The sequence below is a fragment of the Acanthamoeba castellanii genome, assembly GCF_000313135.1.
Source record: "Acanthamoeba castellanii str. Neff unplaced genomic scaffold scf7180000084745, whole genome shotgun sequence".
Taxonomy (NCBI): domain Eukaryota; phylum Discosea; order Longamoebia; family Acanthamoebidae; genus Acanthamoeba; species Acanthamoeba castellanii.
Window position 1 is genome coordinate 511,811 of NW_004457592.1, and position 18,835 is coordinate 530,645.

The 18,835-nt window shown below is 57.0% G+C and overlaps 7 protein-coding genes across 7 annotated transcripts; 3 read left to right on the top strand and 4 right to left on the bottom strand.

The window, feature by feature from the left end:
* Positions 1-279: 279 nt before the first annotated feature.
* ACA1_183900 (phosphatidylinositol phosphate kinase PIPK5, putative) lies at positions 280-4,078 on the top strand (the record flags this gene model as incomplete). Its single annotated transcript, XM_004345938.1, has 17 exons — positions 280-748; positions 857-986; positions 1,072-1,181; positions 1,295-1,377; positions 1,470-1,548; positions 1,651-1,727; positions 1,820-1,942; positions 2,051-2,130; positions 2,204-2,342; positions 2,433-2,518; positions 2,615-2,696; positions 2,797-2,928; positions 3,044-3,108; positions 3,210-3,273; positions 3,414-3,553; positions 3,733-3,922; positions 4,004-4,078. The coding sequence occupies 17 exons, from the start codon at positions 280-282 to the stop codon at positions 4,076-4,078; spliced, it is 2,124 nt and encodes a 707-aa protein (XP_004345988.1).
* A 2,161-nt stretch (positions 4,079-6,239) lies between these two features.
* ACA1_183910 (glycerate kinase subfamily protein) lies at positions 6,240-8,149 on the top strand (the record flags this gene model as incomplete). The annotated part of the gene is made up of 9 exons (XM_004345939.1): positions 6,240-6,363; positions 6,437-6,522; positions 6,650-6,838; positions 6,946-7,026; positions 7,102-7,254; positions 7,352-7,540; positions 7,625-7,817; positions 7,897-7,979; positions 8,075-8,149. The coding sequence occupies 9 exons, from the start codon at positions 6,240-6,242 to the stop codon at positions 8,147-8,149; spliced, it is 1,173 nt and encodes a 390-aa protein (XP_004345989.1).
* Positions 8,150-8,715: 566 nt separating this feature from the next.
* ACA1_183920 (Hsp20/alpha crystallin family protein) lies at positions 8,716-9,573 on the top strand (the record flags this gene model as incomplete). Its single annotated transcript, XM_004345940.1, has 1 exon — positions 8,716-9,573. One exon carries the CDS (start codon positions 8,716-8,718, stop codon positions 9,571-9,573), a length of 858 nt encoding a protein of 285 aa, XP_004345990.1.
* A 226-nt stretch (positions 9,574-9,799) lies between these two features.
* ACA1_183930 (signal recognition particle 9 kDa protein) lies at positions 9,800-10,164 on the bottom strand (the record flags this gene model as incomplete). The annotated part of the gene is made up of 3 exons (XM_004345941.1): positions 9,800-9,898; positions 9,957-10,027; positions 10,095-10,164. The coding sequence occupies 3 exons, from the start codon at positions 10,162-10,164 to the stop codon at positions 9,800-9,802; spliced, it is 240 nt and encodes a 79-aa protein (XP_004345991.1).
* A 202-nt stretch (positions 10,165-10,366) lies between these two features.
* On the bottom strand, positions 10,367-12,884 carry ACA1_183940 (GTPase activating Rap/RanGAP domainlike 3, putative; the record flags this gene model as incomplete). Its single annotated transcript, XM_004345942.1, has 12 exons — positions 10,367-10,479; positions 10,566-10,718; positions 10,814-10,891; positions 10,959-11,084; positions 11,153-11,248; positions 11,326-11,436; positions 11,529-11,568; positions 11,859-11,988; positions 12,056-12,137; positions 12,272-12,350; positions 12,444-12,604; positions 12,704-12,884. 12 exons carry the CDS (start codon positions 12,882-12,884, stop codon positions 10,367-10,369), a joined length of 1,350 nt encoding a protein of 449 aa, XP_004345992.1.
* An 899-nt stretch (positions 12,885-13,783) lies between these two features.
* ACA1_183950 (uncharacterized protein) lies at positions 13,784-15,744 on the bottom strand (the record flags this gene model as incomplete). The annotated part of the gene is made up of 5 exons (XM_004345943.1): positions 13,784-14,191; positions 14,264-14,371; positions 14,446-14,541; positions 14,628-14,761; positions 14,841-15,744. The coding sequence occupies 5 exons, from the start codon at positions 15,742-15,744 to the stop codon at positions 13,784-13,786; spliced, it is 1,650 nt and encodes a 549-aa protein (XP_004345993.1).
* A 101-nt stretch (positions 15,745-15,845) lies between these two features.
* ACA1_183960 (phosphoesterase family protein) lies at positions 15,846-18,734 on the bottom strand (the record flags this gene model as incomplete). The annotated part of the gene is made up of 15 exons (XM_004345944.1): positions 15,846-15,990; positions 16,092-16,233; positions 16,335-16,417; positions 16,490-16,605; positions 16,671-16,775; positions 16,873-16,968; positions 17,077-17,126; positions 17,213-17,361; positions 17,459-17,542; positions 17,615-17,707; positions 17,780-17,864; positions 17,931-18,120; positions 18,249-18,343; positions 18,544-18,563; positions 18,661-18,734. The coding sequence occupies 15 exons, from the start codon at positions 18,732-18,734 to the stop codon at positions 15,846-15,848; spliced, it is 1,527 nt and encodes a 508-aa protein (XP_004345994.1).
* Between the last annotated feature and the right edge of the window lie 101 nt (positions 18,735-18,835).

The following is an 18,835-nucleotide window of genomic DNA, read 5'->3' on the forward strand; positions in this document are numbered from 1 at the left end:
GCCTACGCGTCGGGTCCGGCGCCGTACAGCGCTCCTCCCAGCAGCAGCGGCGGTGGCAGTCCGTCGCCCTACGGCCCGCAGGCCGCCGGGGCGAGTCCGCAGGCGAGCCCGTACAGCTCCGGCCCGGCGCCGTACATTCCTCACATGTCGCCGGTCTCGGCGCCGTACTACGGCGGCCAGGGCAGCCCACAGCCCGGTCAACACGTTGCCCAGCTACCGCCTCCGCAGCAGCAGCCGCTACGGATGCCACAGCCGCAGCCGCACCACAGCATTCCAGCCATGCCGCCGTCGTCGCCCTCGCCCTCGCTCTCGCTGGCAGCGGCGCCGCCCGGTGGCGGCGCACAAGCGGCCTACTGCTCGACGGCGGACTGCTACGGCCCGTCGTCGGGCTCGTTCCCGGTCAGGCAGACCTCGCCATCGCCGCCGACGCCGGCGCCGCTGGTCACGTCCGTCTCCTATCCGCAGCTGCCGCACGCCGCGCCCGCGTCATCTTCATCGGCCGCGTTCGAGCCGTCGGCGCCCTCGCCCTTGTCGAGCTCGGGCTCGGTCGCGACGACGTCGGGCAGCGGCGGCGCAGCGCTGCTGCCGTCGCTGCGCCGCTACAACACGACGTCGATGCTTGAGGCGAGCCGCCAGCGGGAGCGGGAGAAGGAGCAGGAGGCCCAGCAAGCGCTCGAGCGCGAGCGCAGGGCCATCGTCGGCAACATTACCGCCCTGCCCCATACATTCCAGACCGCGGTCGATCAGAGTACGTAGTTACTTTGGCCAGTCTCAATTAATTCAACGCCTCATCGTCGTGTGGTGTGTGTGTGTGTGTGTGTGTGTGTGTGTGTGTGTGTGTGTGTGTTGATGACAGTGTCAATCAAGGACTTGAAGGCACTGCAGGAGCAGTTCGGCTCGCTCACGCTTACGACGGCAGACACCAAGATCGCCATCAACGATTTCGCGTCCAATACCGGCTTCCGTCCCGACAGCACCCTCGTGAGGTACTGCTTGCTCGCTCGTTCGCGCCCCTCGAGCCCCCCTCCCTCCTCCCACCCCTCGATGACCATGCTCCGTGGCATCACGCAGGTTCTTGTTCCAGCTGTTCGATGTCGACAAGAATGGGTTCATCACCGAGGTCGACTTCCTCAGCAGCATGTCCTTCTTCATGAAAGGAGCCAGGAAGGATAAGCTCGAATGTACTCCCTCTCACCAAACCTTCTTCTTCTGCTGCTGCTTCTTCTTCTTCTTCACCAACGATGATAATGACCGATGGGTACTCACCCGATCAATCCGCATTCGGTGTACGCAGGGGTGTTCGACACGCTCGATTCGAACAACGACGGCGTCATCGACGAGATGGAGCTCAACGACGTCATCCTCTCCATGTACCAGGTACGCACCACTCGCCCCACTCAGCCACGGACTGGCTCATTCACTCACCTCCCCCACGATTTGACCTTCTCTCGTCTCCGCGTTCTTCGTAGACGCTGTCGTCGCTGGGAATCACCGTGTCGATGACCGCCCTCATGCCGTTCCTCTCGGAACTCTTTGCCGCAGTGCCCGGTACCTGATTTTTGATGGATATTTATTAATTTTTAGTATTTATTGATTTATTGATATTTATTATTTGCCGGTTCTTTTTGTGCTCTTCGGCTTGCATGCTAGTCAATGGCAAGCTGCACCAGACCATGACCAAGGAGCAGTTCGTCCAGCTGGAGGAAACCCGGCCTCGTCTCCTCCAGGTATCGCGTGTGCCTTGTGTGTGTCGTGTGTGTGTGTGTGTGTGGTGAAAAGAGAGCAAAGGCTTGAAAGGTGGTGTCTGTGCGTTGGCCAGGGGCTGGGGCTCTTGAACTGCGAGGGGCCGGAGAAGCGGGTGGGCAAGCGGGGCACGCCCGTGTCGCTCATCGGGGCCTCGTGGAAGACCTGCTTCTACCTCATGCTGGGCCTCCGCATCTCCGTACCTACCGCCACCTCCCCACCTCCCCCTGTTCTTTGCCATTTGCGTGGTGACCATCATCGCCGCGTCGACACCTGCTAATCGCACAGCTCTGCTATCTGACCACAGATACAAATGGCCAACGGCGATCCCACCGGCGAGCCCTCCACGGCCGATTTCAAGGCCGTGACCACGTTCGAGCTCGCCAAGTGCGTCACCCTTAGCCAAGCCTTATTTTATTATTTCTTATTTATTGTTTGCTCACCGGCACTGCGCGGCCAGGACGGACATGACCAAGGCCGAGACGTGGACCTTCACAGACTACGCCCCGCTGGTGTTCAAGAGGTTCCGCGCCATGTGCGGCATCGATGAGTCCGAATACCTCCTCGCCCTCGGTACCCAGACCAATCCGCTACTGTTGGTTCCTGCTCAGCGCGGAGCTTTTTGAACTCACCACCACCGCTCTGTCTGCCTTGAATGATATGCTATCATTTTTTTAGGCCCAGAGCAGGTGTTGGGCAATCTGCTCCGCGGCGATCTGTCCACTCCCTCGGTCCAGCTGTCGGACGGCAAGTCGGGCAGCTTCTTCTACTACAGGTTTCGTATTCGTACCATCGTGTGATTCAGCGCTGTGTGTGCCGTGTGTGCCGTTGTCGTGTGTGTTGTGCTGACGACTTACGGGAAACAACGCAGTCACGACGGTCGGTTCCTGGTCAAGACCATTCCGCTGGACGAGTGCACGTCCCTCTTCCAGATTCTCCAGGGCTACTACGAGGTACTGGCCGGCGCCACTAATGGCCACTTCGGGGCTCTCGCTGTGGTAGATATCTATGATTCCCTCCAGCGACTCACGCTTTCTCGTGGCGTGCTGCCAGCATTTCCAACGCTATCCGGGCTCGCTCATCGGACGCTTCTTCGGGCTGCACAAGATCAACCAGACGGCGTTCGTGGTCATGGAGAACGTGTTCCAGACCAACATCCCCATCCACCGCGTCTACGATCTCAAGGTATACTTCCCTCCGCGCCGTTGGTGCATCACCACACACACACCAACACACACAACACGCACACACCAACACACGCGCGCGCGGCGCCTGGCCTCATCCCCCCCCCCACGATCAGGGTTCCACTGTGAATCGAAGCACGGCGCAGGGCGAGAGTGTACAGAAGGACATGGACCTCAACCAGTACCAATTGCCCCCCCCCACAAACACGTTTTCGCGTTGCTGTGGTTGACCTCATTTCTGGTTGCTCCCGCGACGCGTTGCCCTTCTCTCCCCTCCGACAGTCTCTTTTTGTTCGACGCCGAGACGAGGAATCAGCTCGTGAGCCAGGTCCACAAGGACTCGGACGTGCGTGCCTCGCCTATGTTTGTTATTATTGGATTTATTACCATTACTTGGAATATTATTGTTATTATTATTATTGTTATTGGAATTATCGTCGTTTTCATTATTATCGTTGTTATCATTATTCTGTTCTTTGTGTTCAGTCTTCGCTCTTTGTCCACTTGCAGTTCCTGCGCGAGCGGAACCTGATGGACTACAGCCTGCTGGTGGGCATCCATTTCCTCAACTATCCCGACATCGAATGCCGGCCAGTCGACCCGGGACTCAAACCCAAAGTGTCTGGGTATGGCCGTCAGCAAGTTGCCGCAACACACGACATACACACACGCACGCGCGCACACACGCACACAACACAACACACGCACAGAACACACACACGCGCACACCACACAACACACGCACAGAACACACACACGCGCACACCACACAACTGCGCGCACTCACGCAGTGTGGGAAAAACAGAAGCGACGCTCTGGCGCCGGTGGAGGAGAACGCACCGTTCTTCCGCAGAGACTACGGCGGCATCCAGGGGCGCAAGAAGAACGGGACGCCGCTGGGCGAGATCTACTTCATCGGCATCATCGACATCCTCACCACCTACAGCTACGGGAAGAGCGCCGAGAACTTTGTCAAGAGTCTCTTTGTCAACAAGGTGCCGCCCTCGTGTGTGCGCGCGCGTGCATGCGCTGATGTGTTTGTGTGTGTGTGTGCTGATATGGATCGTGTCGTGCAGCATGCGATCTCGGCCGTGCCGCCGGACGAGTATTCTGCACGATTCAAGAACTATGTCAGCACCATCTTCGAGTGAAGTTGGGATTTTGTGAACCTTCCTCTGCAGCGCGTGGAGGCCACCACCCACACCAACAAACATCATTTTTCCTCTTGGCCACCGCCATCTTTCAACTGTTCGGCTCCCATTGACCTGGTTTGTCTCTTCACGGTTCCGCTGAGAACGCAGGCTCTTGCGCATCTTAGCCTGGCGCGCCGGTGTTGGCTTGACCGACGACACGCGAACCAGACCAAAGAACACGATCCTGTTCTCCCCGCCCTCGCGCCAGGCGACCCAGTTGTGGCGCCAGGATCTGGGGCAAGAAGAGAGCAAAAAGGAGGATACGGCACGGTGGATTCCCGGGTGGTCGCCCACCCCAGTACTAACACCGCCTGGCGCAGCTTAACTTCGCTGTTCGGATGGGAAGCGGTGCTTTCTGCGCAGTATGGCCGTATCCATCAGCCTTCACCACACACTCGCCACAGCCACCAGATGGAGACTTTCTTTGTAATATGTGCAGTGTTCCTTTTGTAGGCAACAACTGCCTTTCCAGAGTGCTGGTACCTGTAAAGCAGTTGTTTGCCCCCACATAAAGGGAGTTGGTAAATCAGAGGATTGCAGTTGGAAGGACAAAGTATAATGCATGTATATGATACAGATATTCAAGCTTACATGCTTTGGGTCTCATTTCTGTTGACAAAACCTGCTGCAGGAGATCTTTAGATGCCTCTAACTAAAACTTGACCCCTCTTAACTCATTTTTCAAAAGTGATTTTGTTTGTGATTTTATCTTGCTTAAATGAGTTTTGTGTGATCTGTTTTGTCTGAAAAGATGTGTTCCCTGCTCCCCAGCCAAGAACAGCATCTGTTTGATCAGTGCACCTTTGTGCACAAGCACAGGAAGGTCCATGCAGGACCAAGAGCTCCAAGCCCTACAAGTCTGAAGTTCCTTCCATCTAGCCCTACTCAAATTGCTGATTTCATTGTAGCTGGTGTGCAGGTCAGTTGATGAGAAATGCCAGAAATGTAAAAGACATCATTTTAATGCCAGGTGATCTCCTGCACAATCCCACAAATCCATCAAGACGAAGCTGTACATACAGCCATTGTGTATAATCACATGTTCAATCACTCAACAATCAATAAAGTCTACTTTGTATTGGCAAGCACCAAGAACAGTAAAACTTGAGAAAAAAGAAAATCTTGTTTTTCTGCTGCACAGCACATGCACACTGTACATGCACACATGCATGCGGCATTGCCTGTTTCCCCTTTCATTGTTTGTTTAGCTCTCACTGTGGTGGTGCGCAGGGTGGTCATCATCACTGTGTGTGCCATCCATGAACTGGAGCAGGTGGTTGTGGAGCTCATGGTTCTCATGCCACAGGTGGGCAATCTCCTGCAGGAGGGCCTCACAGGTGGCCTCCCTGAACTCCTCCTCAAGCGCCACCTCCACTGCACCAGCCTGCCTCACCGCCATTGCCAGCACCAGGGGCTTGTAATGGCAAAGACTGCATTGATGATGATCAAGCTTCAGCATTGAGACAAGGTACCACATTGGCTAAAAAGCCATGTTTGTCAATAGAGTCAATGTCAGGAATTTCTTCATTGTGCCAATAGCATAGAGTCGCCTTGGTGACTTGCAGGTACTGGTCGGTCCAGAGTGCAGGTAAAGGCAAGGCTTGTCCATTACATAGAGGGCTTTCTGATCCCAGGTGATGATGGCAGAGTGTGTGGTGAAGGCTGATGGATACGGCCATACTGCGCAGAAAGCACCGCTTCCCATCCGAACAGCGAAGTTAAGCTGCGCCAGGCGGTGTTAGTACTGGGGTGGGCGACCACCCGGGAATCCACCGTGCCGTATCCTCCTTTTTGCTCGCGTAGTGTGTCAGACTGGCAGATCCATCTTGAAGTATGGTCCAGAGTGCGTGTGCTACACTCTCTGCACTCTGGACCAACTTTGTGCTCATCAGCGCCCCCAATGTCATGAGAAGATGGTCCAGAGTGCACGTAACATTGTTTTTCCTGGTACCGGTTGGTCCAGAGTGCAGAGAGTGTAGCACACGCACAGAGCACACTCCATCTTGAAGTAGTGGACAAGTTAACAACGACGACAGAGAAGGTGGTGATGACGCCTCCAGCGACGAAGAAACAATACTTGCTGTTTTTTTCTCCCTGCTTTTCAAAAAAAGGAAGGAAAATGGACAAGGCCGAGCGGGAGGGTGTGGTGCGTGTGCTGGGCTGCTTTGATTCCTTCAAGGACTCCCTTGAGGCCGACCTGGTGGCCGATGCCGTCCTCCACGCCATAGCTCATCTCTACCCAGGTTCCATTTTGCTTTTCTTCCACTAAATGAAATTAAATCTTTCTTTCATCATCTATCTAATCTCATGCAACAGGACGAGTGGAAACGCGGTCCCTTTCGTTGAGCGACGGCGGCAATGGCTTCCTCAACGCACTCAAGGGTCCTCTCGCACTCAAACTGGTCACCCACACCGTCATCGGTCGGTACACACGTGTGTGCGGTGTGTCGTGTGCGGCGGTGGCGTGGGCGATGTGCGGAGCGAGTGCTGATTCAACGGCCAACAGGTCCCTTGGGCGCGCCGGTGCAGGCGTCCTACGGGAGCAGCACCAGGCCGGACTGCGCGGGGAGGCTGGCCGTGGTCGAGATGGCCTCGGCGTCGGGCCTCGAGAAGGTGCCGCTCGACCTGCGCAACCCGCTGCACACCACGACCGAGGGCACCGGCCAGCTCATGCAACACGCCTTCGACGAAGGCCACAGCCACATCATCGTCGGCATGGTGCGTGTTGTGTGTGTGTCGTGTGTCGTGTGTCGTGTGTCGTGTGTCGTGCGTGCGTGTGTCGTGTCGTGCGGTGTGTGCGTGAGCTTACAGGGGCTCATGTGTAGGGCGGGAGTGCCACGAACGACGGCGGACTCGGCTGTCTGCATGCGCTCGGCGTTCGGGTCAGGATTCAACCTGACGACGAGGTAACACGACACACGACACACGACACACGACACGCGCAGCGTTTGGCTCATTGTGTGGGTGGTGGGGTGTGGAAGGACCCCGAGGAGCACCCGCCCATCGTGTTCGGGCGGCACCTGAACAAGGTGACGAGTCTCACGATGCCCGAGAGCGGAGTGCTCAAGGGCGCCACAGTGGAGATCGCCTCCGACGTGGACAACCCCTTTGTTGGCGAAAAGGGCGCCGTCGCCGTGCGTCTCCTCGACACACGACACGACACACACGGCGCACGCCATGACACACACGGCACACGCATGACACACGCGGCACACAACGGCCGTGGTGCAGGTCTTCTCGGCGCAGAAAGGAGCGACGGAGGAGATTCAGAAGCGGCTGGAGGCGGGCATGCACCGGGTCGCGGGCTTCTATCGCGATTCGCTGCCGCTCGGGATCGACGTGGCCCACCTGCCCGGCGCTGGATCAGCTGGCGGGCTCACGGGAGGCATCGTCGCCACCACCGGCGCTAAAATCAAGCGAGTACGCAACACAACACAACACGCCGCACGACACACACGACACACACGACACGCACTCACTGCTGGTTGTCTCGCACGGGCGCAGGGTATCGAATTCGTGGCCGAGGCGCTGGGACTGGAGGAGGCCATCAAGGGCAGCGACCTGGTGCTCACGGGCGAGGGGCGCTACGACACCCAGACCCAGCACGGCAAGACCGTCTCCGAGGTCCAAAAGCTGGCCAAGAAGCACCACAAGCCCGTGGTGGTCATCTGTGGGTCCAAGAAGGACATCCCAGAGGGTAAGTCCGCCACACTGCGTGTGCGTGTGCGTGTGCGGTCGTGCGTGTGTGTGCGGCTGATGAGATGAGCATTCGCCAGGGGAGGACCACCACGTCTACGAGCTGGTGTCGATGTACGACCTGGACACCTGCATGAACCGCACCGCCCAGTCTCTCGATGGGGTTCGCGTCCTTTCCCTTCACTTCTCCCCCCCCGGGGGCCGCTCGATCTCTGACCTTGTGCGTGTGCGTGTGCGGTGTGTGCGGTGTGTGTGCAGTTGGTGAGGGCCAACGCCTCTCGTTTCCCGGTCCTCTCCCGCCTTGGCGCGCCCCAAGACCAGGCTTCGCTGTAGCTGGCACCAGAGATGGTGGTGGTGATGATGTTGAGAAAAAAATCTGTTGTTAATCTTGCCCTTCGAGATTCGATGATGGTCGGTCTTGCATGAGGTCGGCCTTGGTGTTGGCTCGCGTGTTCTCCTCGGCGAAGATGAGCTGCACGCGCTGGCTGTACCGCTGCCACTTCTCGGTGCAGTTCTTGATGCACGAGTCCTCCTTGGTGGTGATGGGCGCGTCGTCGTCGACGTTCTTCATGCACAGCCGGAAGCATCGTTCCGACATCGAATTGAACATCCCCAGCACGCTCTTCATCTGCATTTCGTTCATCAACTGCACCATGTTCCTCGCCGCCGCCTCGCTCTTCTTCGCATCCGGCGCGATGTCCATCTTGGTGAGCGATTGCGGATTATTATACTCTTTTTCCTTTTTCCTTTTTCCTTGTTGTCAAACGCGTTTCAAACATGTTTCAAAGCAGTTTCGAAGAATCTAGACTTTCTTCGGATTTTGAGTTTCATTTCCCATTCATTTCGTGGCCGCAGAAAATGTCCGAGCCTCGGTCATTCGTCGCTTCCCACAGTCGGCGATGTCTGCGTCCCCTGTTTTCGAAGAAGGAACCTGCGGCCACAAAAGCCGACCCAGCCGACGCCTTGCACCATCAACAAGCAAGCGCAACAACACCAACACCAACATCAACATCAACACCTCCTCCTACAACAACGCAATGCAGAGGACGACTTCGCGCACAGCTGCTCCCGCCATCAGGCAGAGGCTACTGAGTTCGGCCGCGACCGCCACCAGGCCGTCGTCGGCGCTCACGGCGGGCACGACGCAAACGATGACCTCTTCTTCTTCGTCTTCTTCTTCGTCGGCTCGCGGCCTGTCGGTCCACCTGCGCCCGCGTCACAGCCACCACCATGAGTCCTTCTTCGACGCCTTCGCACGCGATCCGTTCTTCCGGCCGCTGATCAACGAGCTCGCCTCGACGGCCAAGCAGGTGGGCCGGCCGGCCGTGCCCAAGGAGGGGCCGCGACCGCGACCGCTCCACGCCAACGTCAACGTGCTCGAGACCCAGCAGGGCTTCGCCATCGAGGCCGAGATGCCCGGCATTCGACGAGAGGACATCCGCGTGGAGGTGTGCGAGGGCGACCGACTTGTCATCCGAGGCGAGAAGCGATTCGAGGGCCACACTGCGAACAACACGAACACGAACACGAACACAAATGTGAGGGGCGAGCTGAAGGAGGCGAAGGAGGCGGCCGAGCCACAGCAGCGGTACCTGACGTTCGAGCGAAGCTACGGCACCTTCGAGCGCACGTTCGCGCTGCCGGAGAACGTCGACGCGAGCAGGATCAAGGCCTCGTACACGGATGGCGTGCTCAAGGTCGAGCTGCCCAAGGCCGCCAAGGAGACGCCCAAGTCGTGGACCGTTGAGATCAACTGAGCCTGGCGGCGTGGGGAAGGTGTGGCACACAATAAATATTTAATCGATGTTGTACGTGCCACAGGAGCTTCCTGCAGCCTACCGCCACGAGTAGCTGCACAAGGTATCAAGTATCAAGATGAAGCAGGAGTATGGCTGCCTCCCGAAGCCCGGGTTGGAGCATGTCTTCGCGAAATGGGAGAAAATGAAGATGAGTAAGAGATCAGACCGTCTATTGAAAAATGGGTTACTTGTTGAGCTTTTCGGTGGCAGATCGCAGGAACAAGTTGTTCAGCTTCTCAATCTTCTTCAGCACTTGCGCATGAGATGCCTTGTACTTGAGACACTGTTGGGAGGGTAGTTAGAACTGGGAGATCTAAATTGGTCGAGAGGGAGGTGCGTACCGTCTGATCGTCCGTCACCTTGAGCACCAACTTGCCATCGCAGTGGCGGTACTTCATCACATATCGCGTTTCTACAAATTTAAATTAGTATAGATTGAGCAAATGAAACGAAACAGGAGCAGGGCGGCAGATGATTACTGTTGGGGTTCTCGTTGTAGAGCTTCTGCGCGGCCTCAAAGAACACCTTCCATGACGTCAAGTACACCATCTTTGTTGTTGCGATTTTTTGTTCTTTTGCGCTTGTTCTTTATCGTGAAAATCTCTTTGCTGACGTCAGCAGTCAAACTTGGTCGCCGTGCTGATGTTCGCTGGACATGTGTACAGGCGGGTTCGCTCACCCCGTCGTCGTGGTTGATGGTGTTGTTCGTTTGCTGTAGGCAGGCCTGTTGTGGCCTATTGTATAGGGTTGCTCACTTGGTCTTCTGCAGCTTCTCGATAGTACTCTCAATCATCCTCAGCCGTGTGTGCTCCAGCTTTGCGGCGAACACGTTGGCCTTCAGCGCTGACCGCTCGCTGTTGATGACTGTCGGACGTTGCGTGGTCAGCAAAAGCCAACATGTGTAATAATAAAGGAATAGAGGTGACCACCAGGGAAGGCTTTAAACGTACGCTTGCTGAAGAAGAACTCCCTGAAGCTGGCGTCAAGAGAGAAGCGTTGGTTGGCCAACAGCTGCGGCCCGAAGGGACGCACGCCCTGCTTGACCGCAAACTCGAGTCGCACCGTTTGATCCCCCGGGTCCATCGATACGACGGCGTAGATATCTATGATGGCGGCCACCAGCACCCGTGCGATCACAGTCAGGCGGGACCTCGCGAGCAACAACCACACAAACTGCCAGCGGTTGTAGTGCACGTACGATTGAATTGCGTCTTCATCATGCACGGGTCGAACGTGGCGCCAGGCTCCACGAAGACCACCACAACGATGTCGTTCCCTGACATTGACAAAGCGGTTAGGAGTGGTATGGCATCACACAAAGGAGGGAAAGTGGGTTGATGTACCGATGTGACGCTTCCTTTCGAGCTGTTGTGGATCCTTCGGGTTGTAGGGGAGCAGAGTGCAGACATGGAACATCACGTTCAGGTCTCGGAACAACGTGAACACCGAATGAGTGCCCGTCGTATCATCTGCGCGAGTGTGCGGGAGAGAAAGAAATGAGAACCCTACGATGACGTGACTAGAGGAGTGTGTGTACTCTTGACGTCAAGTCCGCCCGTGAAGCCCGGCCAACCCTTGAGGGTGATCCGGTCGCCCAGGAAGTTCAAAAATTTCTCCAGCTCCGGGCTCGTCGCTGTTTGCACGCATACGATGAAGGCTTAGTTCGGTGGCTGACCTCGTGGCGCGTTGGGCGGCGCGTGGTGTGCGTACAGTTGGAAAACATCTCGTTCTCGCCCTGATTCTTCTTGTAGTAGAGCACGCCAAACTTGTAGTCAAAGGAGAAATGGGACCGCTCCATCCGCAGCAAGTCGTCGGTTATGTCTGATGCGCATCAGCCAAAAAGAAGAAGAAAAGCTGTTAGCTCTCGGAGCTGCAAGCGATGGTTCAGTGTTTTTTTTGCTTGGGGGCAGTACCGATCACCGATTTCTGAAACTTCATGTCCTGAATCTCTGGCTGTTTGTTGGCACAAAAGCAGACAAAGGGAGGAAGTGTCAGAAAGGAATGATAACTATGAGCATTCCTTGAGTGGGGGGGGGGCGAGATACCAGGTAGCCCATAGGGCCACAGGCCATGCCCAGTCCCTTGAAGAGACTGTTTTTATCAGCTGCGCTACGAACGAATATCTGCTTCGATCCCTGTGTTTCCCACACGCGAGAGCAACATCCGTCACTCGTTAAGTTAGCCCGCATGCACGACGCTGCATGATATGCGTGCGTGCGTGCGGTGGTGGTGCGTGTGCGTACGTGTTTGCTCTGTATAAGGCAGCGGTGTACAACGATGTTTCGAGACTCGCTGTTAAAACTGAACTTCTTGTGCGTGTTCATGACCAGCCTGGCGGACGATCTGAACGTGGCCACCGTCTCTATGACCGTCCTGCACGTACGTGGATTCATGCGATGAGGCGAATGACAACTGAGGCGGGGCGAACAGCCAAACGTACTTGGAGCCCGAGCTTCCTGTGGGCGCAACGGACACCAACACTGGGCCTACGCGTGGATCCACTCCCCAGTAGTTGGTGTGTTCTGGGTAGGCAACACACACACACACACACACACACACACACACAAGGACCATGACAGGTAGAAACAGAGAGTCATGAGCGAATGAGTTGTTTTCATCACAAGGCTCGCGCCTCGGGCACATGTGTGCGCGCTACCTTTGCCGTTGAAGTAGATCTTGAAGTAGGGGCTACTGTGATCATCCTCGAGCGCGTTGTACGCTCCCTCAACGAAGTCCTGTGCACATGAGGACGCAGAAGCCAAAAGGTCAACGTTGCGACACGCACGAAAGCTTGGCATCGACCGCACAAGGGAGGGAGTAAGTGTTACCGCTGAGCCACGCTCCACGTGCCACCCGCCATCCGGGCCGGAGGGCTGGACCATCACGTTGGATACCCGCGGGCTGCCGTTCCAGAAGCTGGGCATCGGCACCGGGAAGACACCGCTCGAGTGCAGCCTGCCCTGGGCCGGCTTGTTGGTGTTGGGCAAGCCTGATGACGAAGGGCAAGCGGCCGCAAGTGTTATGGGCACGCACTCAAAAGTTGACGTGGCGGCAAAGCCGTGGCGATGGCTGGAGAGGATGAGCGCACTGGGGGGCGGCAGGGCGGCAATCATGTCTGAGTCGAGGGCAGGCGAGTCGTTCCATTCGCGCACGATGCCCTTGTCTACGAGCTGCACGTAGGAAGATCGCCGCATCATGCTCGAATCGAGTGCCGCCAGGAAGGCAGGCGCCGGACGAAGCGACAATCTGCCGGCCGAAGGCATGTTCATCCCCTCCGGCATGGGGGGCAGCGTGGGAGGAAGGTGTAGGGACGGCCCAGATGAAGGGGCTTCCTCGACGGCCGGCAAATCAACTGATTTCTTCTTTCCGAAGATGCTGGTCCTCTTGGTCGGTGGCTTTGGCGATGATGACGCCGTCACATCGCTCGATTTCTTGATGCGGGCCAGCTCCTTCGCATCTGTCGATTTGCTGCGCGAGTGGCTGTTGTTCCAAGTTGATTCTTCATCGAGGTTCGAATTTGAACGTTGGATGGGAGAGAACTGTGTGGTAGTGGCCGAGAACGGGGGCGGCAGATGAGGCAGCTGGGGGACCGCAAATTGAACTGGCTGCCCCAAATCGCCGCCAATTGAGGCCTTGCGTGAGATGGGCTTGTTCTCCCGTGTCGTTTGGACGCCCACGGTAGCGGTGCGCCGACGAGGCGACAGCTCCGCGCTGGAGCTCATCTGGGCCATCACTGGCGACGCCGACCGTTCCCCCTTGATGATCGCACTCGACCCCGAGGTGTACATGCTTGGAAGGCCGGCCACTTGACGATGACGATGGCAATGAGGATGATCAAGTAAACAACAAAGATGGAAGGTGAGAGCCTTTCCTCCTTTCTCTATCTCTTCTCGTTCAGTTGAAGCTGGTACACCGCCGCGACGTCGTTCAAACCGAGCTCGCAGATGTGGTGCAGGCTCGAACAGCGCTTCTGACCGTTTCGGTGATGGTAAGGTCGACTTTAGGTAAGCGGCCTATATGTAACCAGGCCACCCAGACAACCGCGTTTCAACTCTTTTTTCGAAATGAATTACGCAACTAGTTTGCTCAACACTCAACTTGTTGGGTCCACACACACATATCAACATTGCATTGCAACGCGACAAAGGCCCACAGGGGCATGAACATGCTAGTAGAGCTCCTGGAGGGCCTGGTGGAGGCCCTTCTTGCCGTTGTTGGTGTTGTTGCCATTGGTGTTCTTTCGCTTCCAGCCCTGGACGCTGAGGTCCTTCTCGAGGTCGGAGTAGAAGTCCATGCCCAGCTGCAGACAGTCGACCAGCTGCGTGACCTTGGTCTCGTCCTCGATCTTCTCCCGCTCCTTGAGCTCGTCCAGCTCGTCGGCCAGGGCCTCGGTGATCTGCTGCATGTAGACCTGCTCGAACGTGAGCTCCTCATCCTCTTCGTCGCTGTCTTCATCTCCATCTTCGTCGTCGCTGTTCTTTTTGGCTCTCTTGAACTTCTTCTTCTTCTTCTTCTCGTCCTGCTGCGCAGCCTCGTCGTCCAGCTCCGTCAGCTGGTTGGTGGCACTGGCGTAGACCTGAGCGGAGGCACACGTGAGTTAGTGACGCGGACTCGAAATGCGCGCACGCAGAACGAGACATTGCATTACCGTCCACGCCTTCTGGCTCTCCTTGTTGACGCGGAACCACAGTCCGGACTGCACCCACTTCTCCTCGTTCTCCACGAAGCCCTGCGAGTTGGCGTCCTTACGCAAGTCCTGTCGTTCGTTCGACAGAAAAGATGATTTTAGCCAACGAGTGCGCTCAGAGCGGGTGGCAGGTGTGGTCGCACCTGGAAGAGAATGTCCAGCGCATCTTCGAATGGCGGCATGAGCTCGCTGGGCGTCTTTGGCAGGTTGTGGGCGTCGACGAGAGCGCGGTGCACGTCCTTGCAGAGGGAGGGGAGAAACACGTAGTGGATCAGTTAGAGATCGTCTCGATGAGCTTATAAGGCTGACGTGCTGTGGGTGGTACCTGCTTGAGCTGCAGGGCCTTGTCGATGGTCTTGACGGTGTGAAGAGAGAGCTTGGCCATCTGGGCCAGGAAGGATTCCTTTTGCGCCATGGACGTCTTCGTGCCCATCACCTTGCGCAGGTCGCCACGCTTTTCTGAGGCGAGAGCGAACAGCAGCATCAGTGCATCAGCTGCCAGGAAACACGTGCTTGTCGTGTCGTGTCGTGTCGGTACCCTGCTCAGCGAGAAGCTTGTGAGTGTGAGTCAGCGTCGCCTCCAGCGCGTCGAGTGCCTCGGCCATCGGTCCTCGCGACTGCGACTTCTCCTGGGACTGCTCGCTTTCGCTTTCGCTTTCGCTGTCCATCGATGCGTCGTCCACAGCGCTGGCGTCGTTCTCGTTGGTCACGTCCATCTCGTCCTCGTCTTCATCCTCGTCCTCTTCGCCGTCCTCGCTCTCGTTCTCGGCGTCTTCGAATGCGAGAGGTTCGCCTTCATCGTCGTCGCCATCCTCGTCAAAATCGTCGCTCAGCTCCTCCCACCCGTCTTCATCATCCACTTCTTCGTCCCATTCCACCTCTTCGTCCCACTCAATCTCATCTTCATCTCCACCGTCAGCGATTTGACCGTCTTCATCTCCATCATCTTCTTCTTCATCCTCCGAGATGGGAGCTGTTTTGCTCTTGCCTTTGTCTTGTCCCTTCGCTGCCGTGGTTCGACCGTTAGACGAAGCCTTGGCCGATGAGGCGCCGGACGAAGTAGACGATGATGCAGGAAGGGGTTGAGATTTGAATCCCTCCTTGGCGAACAATTTCTGAATCTCGAGCCGCAGCCGATTCTCCTCCTCCGCCTGATCTGCAGCGTTGTTGCTTTGGCCGTCGAATTCCTTCACCTTCCATTCCGCCTCATCTCCTCCCCTCGACTTCCTGCGCCCTCCGCCCCCGCTGCCCTGCTTCGAATCGTTGCCATTGCCAGCATTCGATTTCTGGGCCGATTTTGGCGATTTGGCCGGTGCTGGTGGCTTGGTGGGTGTCTTCTTGGCCACGGCAGCGGATGGGCTCTGGTGTGTGGTCTTCTTCTTCGCCGGCGTCCCCTTGCCCTTTCCGCTGTTCGGGCTCGGCGTGGCCGCTCCTCTCTTCATCTTCACCGGAACACAGAAAAAACAAATAAAAAACAAATGCATTTATTTATTCGTAATAAATAAAAGTAAATGCAAAATAATGTAAAAGTGTTGTACAACGATCACTGCTGCTTCGTGTCGGCCTGGGCCTTGAGTGCGAGCAGCTGGTGCTTCTGTCTCTCGAAGAACTTGCGCACTTGCTGCTGCGCGAAGATGGCGGCCTGGTGCTCGTTTTGCAGCATCTGCTCCTGCAGGGAGCTCAGCCACCTGATGTCGTGTCGTGTCGTGTCGTGTCGTGTCGTGTCGTGTCGTGTCGCTCTCGGGTAAGCGACCGCACACAGGTGCCTGTCCAGGCCTGCAGAACGTACCCTTCAGTCGAAGACTGGTCATCGAGGCCCCGGGCGATGGCGGTCCATTCGCGCTGGAGGTCGGTGATGGGATCCTTGCTCATGGTGCTGGTGCTCTGCTCCACGCCGCCGGCCGCGGTCTCGCTCGGCGAGATCGCACTTCCTGCGTTGGGTTGGACCACGACCACATCGGTCAGCCAAGCCATCATCGCTGGCCCACCGCCGCCCGCGCCATCACCACCGGTCGCATTCCAGTCATGGTACCCGAGAACTTCTCCCACTGCTCGTGGAGCGCCTTTGGTCCGGGCACGGGCAGGGACGTGGGGCAGTCGGTACGGGGAGTGTCCCTGCAAGAAAGAAAAATTAAGAGGGCGCCGCGCAAGCTCTATGACGACGTAGGTGGTGGTTTTCACAGGTACCTCTGGTTGACGACGTGGTCGAAGGTGGCCGCCCAGGCGTCCCGGCGGGTGAGGAAGTGGGGCAGGTTGAAGAGCTTCTTCAAGGTCGCCGGCACCGACGAGTGCTCGTAATGCGCCTGCCGGCAATCAAGAACGGTGAATAACAGAGAAAAAGCCGAGAGGCGGGAATAAGGGGACGGACCTGAGGCGGGGCGTGAATGACGGTCCCCTTGTTGATCCACGGCGAGGCCATGATGGTGGGCACCCGCACGCCCAGCCGATTGAACTCGAACCCCTCATCATTGGGCTGACGGCGGAGAGAGACCGCTTAGGCGGCACGCAAGAAATACAAATAAAATAACAGCTATAATAAATACTCAATAAATAAATGTTCTATGTCATACCACATCGTCAGGCCGAGGTGCGCCAAAGGGAGTGGGCACGTGGTCCCAGTAGCCGCCGTGCTCGTCATACGTCACAATAAACAGTGTGCTGTTCCACTACGCTCAGTGCCACACCCCGACCGATGTGAGTCGCATGGCACACACACCACCACCACCACCACCCCACCACCACCCGCCACCACCACCGCACGCACACGCAGGTACCTTGGGTCCGTTGCGGAGGGCCTGGTAGATCTTCGCGAGGAGGTACTCGCCTGCCCACAAAGCTGGCGTCAGCACTTCGGAGCTAAACAAGCCAAGAGTTTAACTCCGATAGAGACGTCTGACCATGCGGCCGTACCGGGACGAACGTCGTGCGGCGGGTGCTGGTCGGAGGCCTCCCACTCGAAGAAGGTGAACCACCGCGGGTCGAGGAACGTGTAGGGCGGCAGGTCTCCGCTCGCCGCAGCTTCATAGAAATAGTCAAAGTAGTTGATCTTGCCCACATACCTTCCAAACCACCAAGCGTCAGAAACCACACACGACACGACACGACACGACACGCACACGACACGCACACGACACAGCTGCGTCGACATTGGCGTACTTGAGGTCTCGCATGTTGCGCATGAGGAGGACAGAGGGCAAGTCGTGGAAGTAGACGCGCCAATCCAGGCCGGCTTCGTTCAGCCTGATGCACCACCCACGGTCACCAACTGGGCGGCGGCAGGTCAATGGTGTCGGAGAGAGGAGTGAGACGTACGAGTCGAAGATGGTCTTTTGGGGCATCCCCTCGGTCAGCTCGGCCACGTTGTTCGCAGTCAGGCCGTGCGAAGTGGCGGAGTGGAGGAACATCCTGTATGGTGCGATGAAGGCGACGCGGTCATCCGTGTGTCGTGTGCGTCGTGTGTGTTGTGTGTCACCTCACCTGTTGGGTTGAGTCGGACCAGGGAGCGAGCTGTGCCAGTGGTCGAAGATCGCAAACTCATTGGCGAGCGTGTTCAGCGTCGGGACTACACGCATTAGATCAACTAGTTAGCACACGACACACGACACGCGCATTCACCGCACACACGTACGTGTCTTGGGATTGAAGCAACTCATGATGTCGGCGCCCACGACAAAGTCGTCGTTCTCGGCGTAATTCCTGACGAAGCCGGTCATCGGCGCCGGCGCCTTCACCGGCCCATAGCCGAAACACTGCTTCTTGGTGGCGGCGTAGCTGTGGGACGGGTCCACGAGCGCAACGTACGGCGCGTCATCGCTCACCTGTCGGGTGCGTGCGTGTGGGTGCGTGCGACCACACAGCTCACAGTAAGCTCACGGCCGACGATGTGTGATGGCAATGTTTGTGTGTTGTGTGATGCTGATCTACAGAATGAAAAGAGAGAGAGAACCTTGGTGGAGCCTTCCCTGGGCTTGAGCGGGTCGTTGGGGCAGGTCTCCCTGCCCGTCACGCCCTCCACCTCCGGGTTGAGCGACTTGAGGTACCCTGCGCGTGCGCCGAGGCCCAAAAAGAAGAAGGGGCGAAAAGGCGGGTGAGAAGTGGCCAGCTCGCGATCGGGAGACCACGGGCATTGGCCCTTTGCTCCGTTATTTCTTTTCTATTATTTGTTGTTATTTGTTCCCAAAGGTCCGCCAACCAAGGAGGAGATGGAAAGAGATGCAAGAGTGGATGAAGAGAGTACATACCCACCATGTGGTCGAACGACCTGCACACATGGATGAAGGAGTGGAAGAGGAGAACGAGATTTCAAAGGGAGTTGGTGAGTACGCTCAAAAGGAGACAAGGGAGGGCAGTGCACGCACCTGTTCTCCATCATGAGAACCACCACGTGCTCGATGCGTGGGTTGGTCGACTTGCCAGCCTGCGGCTTCTGCATCCTCTTTGGTTCCTCTTTCTGATGCTTCTCGTTTTGTTTGGCCTACGGGGTGCTACTGACCTAAATAGCTACGAAGCAGTACTTGCTCCTTCTACTCCTGT